We start from the raw sequence: 8,309 nt of genomic DNA, 5'->3' as shown, positions 1-8,309 counted from the left end.
TTCTCTTTTAAATTCAATAAATTAATCAAGGTCCCATGTTGTTAAATTATGGATTGATATTATGGAAGGCCAGTGGTCTAAGAATTGAAAGTGATATCAGAAAGTAACTGATAAGTAGAACAGCGGTCAAGAGATTGACAAAAATTGAAGAATCACTAGACAGAAGTACAGGATATCTTAGAAATGCATTACCAAATGGAACTAAACTGGAAACCTAATATTCTCTTTCTCTCTCTCTCTCTGGAGAGTTGGCCAATGGGTTTATTGGCAAGCATGAGCCTGCTGTTTATGCAAATGTCTCGTTGAAGAAAATGTTTGAATAATTTTACGAGTTTGATGGGTATTCTTAGAGGTGAAATTTGAACTTACTACACATCCAATCACCAAGTGCTTAAACATTATCCTCTTTCCACAAATAAATTCTAGTATACAGGACCATTAATATAGTGATCTTAGGATTACAACCTCATACTTTGACTTGTAAAGTTCAAAAATAAATATAGCAGAACCTCATGGCAATATAAGCTTCTCAATAGAAACGCTGAGGTTTTTGGCCACCTGGTGCAGCAATAGCATCATCAAGCTTTACTTGTTTATTACCATTGAGATTCAGCCCAAAATGGATGTGAGGAAAATGTGCCCACTGCAATGATCCAAAAAGTTATGTAGTTCTAACTATTCAAAAAAAAGGGAATTTTACAATACAAATATCCATATATAAGAGAAAATAAGTAGTAGTTCAGCCTAGATAGTCCATGAATTGATTAAATAAGCTTTGATCATCCAATGGACATGAGTTAATAAATAGCTAGTAGACAGACGGACATCTGATGAATCCCACTTCGGAAGTTTGAAACTGTCCCAAAAATCATAAATGAACTTCTGAGTTTTATAATTAAGATGGTAAAAGTTATGGTTGAACGGGAGTAATGGCATACGTACATTTTGATTTTAGAGTTTCCGTTTTAAAGTAAGCCAGAGATACAATACTTTGATGTAGTCGTAGACTTTTCTATAAAGTATTAGTAAACTCTGAAATTTCAGATAAAAAACATTAAATTTGAATGAGAGTTGTGGCAGAAAATTGTACATTGAACTTAATAGTGGGAAATTCAGTGTATGGCAACTATAAAATGACTTTAGTGCAGTGGTCCTGAATAGAATTAATAGAATAGACTCCAGAAACTTATTTTCTATTTTTTGTTGTCCTCTATTTCTTTATTAGCATTAAAGGTTGTTTTTCATTATCTTGTAGACTACTGCTACACTAGCATCATATGTTATTTCCCCGTTAAGGTGCATTTATTTGAAGAGTTCTGCATAATGAGATGTTGATGTCAGATGGTTAGAGTCTGAACCTTTGCATTGTCATGCAGTGTACTTCTCATATTTTCCTAACAGAACTCTTTTCAAATCATTGTAAGAAAAATGTGAGTAGAGCATAGATGGCCTCTGCCTGGCTAGAATAACTCCTTTTTGACCACTGTAGTAGTTCACCAGAAGACAGATCGAAAGGACTTTCCTCATCAACTTTAAATTGTTAAAAATATGATAACGGTAATCATTCTAATTATGTGAAAATATTTTCTTTTTAAGGTTATTCTATGCATAGACTGAAGGAAGTGTCCTGTTATTCATTTTTATTTCTGGATGCTGTGGTGTTGATGGGATAAGCTCTAAAGATACTGGAGGATTACATGAAAGTATTGGAGGATATTCACCTAAAATTCAAGATAGTAGGAGCATATTAAATGCATCCGTAGTGAGAATTCAGATGTTTGATTGGCTATATATCCTATAATGGGTTCTGATGCTTTATTTTCTGTATTGTCATACATAAAACTTGAGAGGTAGGAAGAAATATCACAGAATTGGTACAAGGTGGGTATAACATAAAATGCTTTCAAGGTGTCAGGTGCTCATGAAGTATTCATGAGAGGACTTCTTATATGAGATAAGGCTTGATATCACTCTCTTTCTAATGATTTGATTATCGAACTTTAAAAGGCTAGAGGTGGAGGCAAATATATGCACCGTCAGTAATATTTTGAATTGAGCCATTTGCCTTTACCAAAGATTAGGTAGCTCAAGGAGGTAAAGCCCCCGCTAATTAACTTTAAAACTAAGAGTATAGCAAAGGAAAATAAGTCATTTGAGTTTTAATTCTAAAAAGATTATCTCATTTGTTTAAGTTAAATAAATGATTTCTGATGACTTACATGAATTTCACTACCTCAAAAATTATTTGTAGGTTATATCTAACTTTGAATAGATTTACGTGTCAATGCTAATCCATAGCAGAAGGCTCAAAAAAGCTTTTAAGCTTTGCCTCAAGGTGTAAACTTTTAACATATAGGTTTAACATTTCTAAAAGCATGCTGATTAGGACTAAAATATTCGTAGTGGAGAACAAGAAGTGCACTATTCTTTTACTGTTAAGTAAACTCTTTCTATAGGGGGAACTAAGTTATGGGTTGTGTAAACTTTTGGAAGATTGCCATTTCGTTAGTCAATTATATTCCGGTTGGATCATAACTGCAACAGAAATTTAAGATATACTAAGTAAATGCCTATGCAATATTGTTTTGTCAACATTTTTATAGATTGGATTATCATATATTATTGGAATGAAGCAAACATTTTGTTGATAGCTAATTAATATCAACTACGAGTTTTTAAAACAGTAAAATATTGTTAAAGAAAAGAATACAAAAAAAGAAACAAGATCTTCCTCATAAATAGAAGCACTGAGAAAGAATATATAAAAATATTCACCAGGAAAAAGTGAAAAGTTAATTATTATATATGAAGTTGTATATTACACCTAGTGAAAAAAAATAATGGCCCTAAATATATAGATTAAATTTTCTCAAGATTTTTTATTTTGTTTAATATGATTGATTAAATACTCTCTTAGACTTAAATTACCCAACTTGGCTCTACTAACATGGTTTTCTAAGTTATTAAACTTATTCATGTTCTACCTCATCTTATCATATGCAGTATACATTAACCTTCAATTTCATATTTTAATTAAGATCTAGTAACATGATTTTGAACACTTACATTCTTTGCTGCAGTGCTGAAAGCTTCCCTATGGCTAATGTCTGGATTGTTAGCCTTTATCCTTTGTATCTCTTCTCTGTAAGGAAAAAGAATAAATATATATTGTTGACAAGAAAAGTACAATATCCAGCTTAACTTCATCTTGTTATGTAATGACTTTGGGGATCCTGACGAGTAAAAATTGGACTCCTAGAAAACTAGGTTATATATGTAAAACTTACTTGATAAACCTATTGTATGCAGAAGGAACACGCTGTCTCTTCTCCGGGGCTGGTTTGGGAAGAAAAAGTAGGAAACGAAAGGATTAAGATCATCAGTCATTTCTAACAATTGCTTATCGAATACTGTAATTTGCTAATTTCAGCAATACCGTCTACTCATTAGGGAAAAAAAAGGAAAAAGGAAAAATAGGTCTTGATTTGAAAGTTAAACTGATAACATATTTTTTCCATATACATAAGCAGAAAACTCTAAAAGATTATGTAGATATATAGAGGCAAAAGTTGTTACATTAAAAAAATTTCTATTTTATAGAGAATTTTTTTGTTCCCTCAATAAGCATGTTTGGAGTCAGTATACAAATCTCTCTCTCTCTCTCTCTCTCTCTCTCTCTCTCTCTGTTTTTTCTTTTTTTCAATTAGCCTATCAAGATAATTCTTTAGCAATTTTTTTGCTGCTAAAAGGCCTACATATATGCATGCAACCATTTGCTTTTCAGGAAACACAAATCCACCACATATGCAGACAAATACGTCTGAACATGTGAACACACATAAACACATACCCAGATGTATGCACACACATATGTACACATACTTCAAACAGAAGTACATAAATTTTCTTGGGGCAGAGAAAGATAAGTATAAGCTTGGATGTTCATGTAATGTATGTATATACATACATATGATCGTATTCCTATGAATGTGAAATGCATGTCTCCTTATGCATTTGCAAGTGCTTCTGTGCTTACACACGTGCATATGCACCTACATTCAGTAGTGGACAACATAAAATGTTGAAATCCATGAACAATAAACATAAGAAATTTGTGTCAATATGCAAACTTGTCCTGATCAAGTCATCAACAATACAACGATCCAGTGGTAGTATTATTTATGAAACTCAGATATGAAGGACTTAGAGAGGCTTGGCTTACGACGTATTGGTAGCGTTTGCTGTTGATCATTCAGCATTGAGTACATTAGAGAAGTCCTGCTGCATTTGGATGATGATCCACACTCCACACGATGATCTTCGGACCCCACATTGTGAGCCTGAAGTTGCTCTCCCACCAAATGAAATAATGATATTAGCAGAGTTTAGCTTTGTTTTCTAATGTACAAGGCTTTGGTTGAAACAATCACTTCAAAATAGAATAAAAATCACATTTTTATTTTACCATTTTCACTGTGCTAGCTATGACCACTATGATAAAGAAAGCCATTCTTATGCTTTTCATATTACTAGAAGGATGTATCCTACTTACCTTAAACTCAAGAAGTGTCAGTGGATTTCTTTATTATTATCAAGATTTCTCTTTTTGCATTTAAACCAATAGTAATGCGTTCAATAAAATGAAGTCATTTTGGGTCCTCGTATTATATCCTAAATATATGGATAAATGAGATAAAATATAATTAATGAACTAAATTAACAACAACACTCTTATTAAAACATCGTCTAGTGGAGAGAAGCAAGGTCTAAAGCATTGGATTGTTTACAAACTTAATCATAAGCAAGTAGCCTTAACAATTTTCCAGAAATTTATTCTTTTAATTTAGAAAATAAAGAGAACCCCATAATTAGAGTAGGGATGAGGATGGCAAGGGATATTTTAACCTGAATTTCTTGAAGAGGGACTGTTTGAAGCAAACCACTCATGTTTACATACAGCAGATTAGTACAATGCCCGCATCTGACAGTTACAACGTTGAGCAAAATTGTTGCCTGGGACACTAACCTGAATCATCATGATAGTGGAATGGAAAACAATAAAAAATTAGTTTTAATTTGACTTCCAAATTTAGTTTTTGGCACAAACTTCAGCTTATACACACACACACACACACACACACACACACACACACACACTTTTTACGTTATATGTTATGGATATGCATTCTACAGAAAATACAAGTTTAAAAGTCCTTTGTCGTATATCTACTAAAATTCATAACAAATTCTACAAATTCACCCTTGCAGCACTAATAATCTATCAACAAAATTACATTCGTATTCCTTATTTATGATTTACTGAAATAACAAGCTACTTGGTGAGCATAAGCTGATATGAAAAACTTATTAAACTACATGGAGAATCAGTAGTATCATTCAGTCTCAGAAGCTTAGGTTTTGATACTCTGAACCCAAATTTACTATTGTATTTTTACAAGTAGGAGGGAAAAAAATAAAATGTAGTGAAGGAGAACAAGAATATGAAAAATAAAGGCTAAAAAGAGCTGGGGTAGTTGTGGAGGGGATAGCATTTGTGTAGAATAACAAGAGGAAACGGAAGAAGCGATTTGAAGAGCTGCGAGAGGAATAAAGAAACACGATCTTTCTCAGAGGGAGAAAAAAACCAGGAAGAATGAAAAGGAAAGATGATAAGAAAGAGACTGAAACCAAGTTGGGTTTCCAACTGTTGGTTAATAAACGGATAAGTAATAAAGAAAGAAATTACGAAGGAAAAATAGTTCATTGGCAAAGGATGGACGGTTGGTAATAACAATATGGGCGTTTTTTATTTTTTTTATACAAGGGTGGTATCTCAACTTTCTAAAATATCACCCCTTTAACAATTATAATGAATTGAAATTCCTTTTCTAGTGTTTTCTTTATGAGTTCAAGAGATCGAGGACCTATAGGACTCTTTCTCTGGAAAGGAAGCAAGTGTACACCCCCTACTCATTAGCGTATACGATCTCCTTACATGAGTGAGAGGCTCTGACTAAAAAGAAGAGGGGGGAAAAGGCTGCTTCTTTGAATAGCAGCATCTTTTTCTGCTAAAAGCCTCAAGCCATCCATCTCCCCTCTCCTCTCTGCACGCTCTTGACCCATTTCACTTCTGACTGCCTCCAAAGTTAATGAACGCATGTAAAAAGCCATAACAACATCAAGAAAGAGAGAGGAAAAGGACATGACCGCAGACCCACTTACGCACCTCTCAAGATGGTAGAGAGAGAGAGAGAGATCCAAAATGTAAGCTCACTGGTTTTGAAGAATAAACTGGAAACTCTAAAACAAAGGAAAGGGTACACAACTTCAACACTTGTGGTAAAGCAAGTGAGGGATTTGAGAAATATTTGGTCAACCAAACTCTCAAAAGAATGCTAAAGGAGGGGCAAACAGAAGGATGGTCTAAAGAGAAAGAATTCTTCGGTAGAATACAAAGATTGTTTACCATGTGATAAAATCTATTAATTTTTTTATTGATGGACTATAAAGGGAATTATGTGATAAAATCTATTGTTTATTTGATAGAGTTCTGAAACTGGGTATGATTTTACACTTAACAAAACCCATGATACACAGGAGAGCCTCCAACAATCAAATTGTCATCCTGTTTTCCTCCAATCTTTAACTAAGATAGCTCAAAGATAGAAACTTCTCTCAATTCTTCAAAGCTAAAAAATGCTGTCTTGACGATTTGAACATCAATGATTAGTAAGAAAAGATGTTTGGACCTGAAACTTGTTTAACTCAGAAAATGCAACATGTTCTGGTATAAAGAACAAACATATAACAACTGTAGGGGTATCTTTCAAACATATAACAACTTTCTTAACTATTAATGTTAACCGTTCCCTTGTATAAATATCTTGCCATTTTTGCTCAGATGCTTGTGTGCGATTCTCTTTAACAACAACAAACTTCAAAAAGTTATCCCTAGAAAGTGGTTAAATTGAAGAGATGACATCTGCTAAACAAAAAACCACATAGGCAAGTGCCAAGATCACCATCCATACTGCGAATTTGAACCTCACCCATGGGTTAATTACAATTTAGAAATTGAGACTAGATTGCCTTGTAGTCCAAGTGGTTGCCTACAAACAAGCCATATCATCTGCTAAAGCATGGGATATATTCATGCAGGAAATTAAGTTATTATCACATGAGATCTTTCGAGAAAATCTGCTATAGCCTTGATGGAACACCTGATGTAGATAGTTAACTCACTTCGTCCACGCTTGGTATTGTACTAAGAAAATCACCTTCTCTAGCATCTATGGGGGTAACTGCATCCCAAAATGACCAAGGCCTGCCTCAATCTCCATATGAACTGATTCGGCAAGACCAAAAGTCTAACCAAATTATTATGATCGCTCGTTTTTTTCCAAAGCGCTTCAAGTTAAGAGCACAATTACCTAAATTATCTCCCGGAAACTGTGAAAATAATTCGAAGTAATGAACAATAAGCTAGTTTCTAGGACCTAGGTACTGTAATCCAATTTTCAAAACATACGTATCACAAACACTACGAAAACCTAACAAAAGGCTACGCACCGACAGTGAAAAAAATAACGTTCACCTGAAAATTCAGAATGATCTGCAAGTGCTAATGACTCTGATCGATCCAGACTTTGATAAAGCCAAGTACGAGTGAGAGAGAAGAGAGAAGAGAGAGAGGAGAGAGAGGAAAGAGGTATGATCGATACCGCGAGGATGGTATTGCAGAAGTTACAGTGGACGTAGCAAACATGCTCGGTGGTGATTTGCGCCGACATTTTCCGATCTCCGGAGCCAAAAAGGGGCCCTGTACATGCGCCGAAGAAGAAGAGGAAGCAGTAGAGGATTGAAGTTACGATGATGGCTTCGTATATAATATGAAATAAGAGCTTATTTATTCCCTCACTTTTTTTTCTCTTTGTCTGTTTTCTTTTGTTTTGGTTTTGAGGGGATTTGGTTGGGAGGGATGCTAAAGGGACGGTGCGGGATGAAAAAACCAGGGTGGGGGCAACAGTTTGGGAGTGGTGGGGAGAGAAGGTGGAAAGGGTATGATTGAATGAATGAGTGGGTAGGAGTCTATTTACTCGCTCTTTCTCAACAACATGTGGGGTTGGGGAGAAGATATAAATGTGAGGGGGAGGAGAGAGAGAGCGAGAGATGTCAAAACTCCGGTGACTTCATCTTAACTTCCTTAAGATGAAGTCACCGAAATACCCTCCTCAGCAGGCCACAAAAAAAAAAAAAAAAGGCAGCGTTTTAGCAAGTGATATAGGTAAGGATATATAATTGACAGATTA

General features: G+C 34.6%; 1 protein-coding gene across 1 annotated transcript; it reads right to left on the bottom strand.

Moving 5' to 3' along the window:
- Positions 1–358: 358 nt before the first annotated feature.
- LOC103697952 (protein YABBY 2-like) lies at positions 359–8,104 on the bottom strand. Its single transcript, XM_008779898.3, is given in 7 exon segments — positions 359–643; positions 3,067–3,142; positions 3,288–3,336; positions 4,223–4,340; positions 4,906–5,004; positions 5,006–5,026; positions 7,722–8,104. Coding segments are annotated over 7 exon segments (546 nt in total). The 5' UTR covers positions 7,791–8,104; the 3' UTR covers positions 359–529.
- Between the last annotated feature and the right edge of the window lie 205 nt (positions 8,105–8,309).

The sequence above is a fragment of the Phoenix dactylifera genome, chromosome 11 (assembly GCF_009389715.1).
Source record: "Phoenix dactylifera cultivar Barhee BC4 chromosome 11, palm_55x_up_171113_PBpolish2nd_filt_p, whole genome shotgun sequence".
NCBI lineage: Eukaryota > Viridiplantae > Streptophyta > Magnoliopsida > Arecales > Arecaceae > Phoenix > Phoenix dactylifera.
This window is presented reverse-complemented; position numbering and strand designations above follow the sequence as displayed.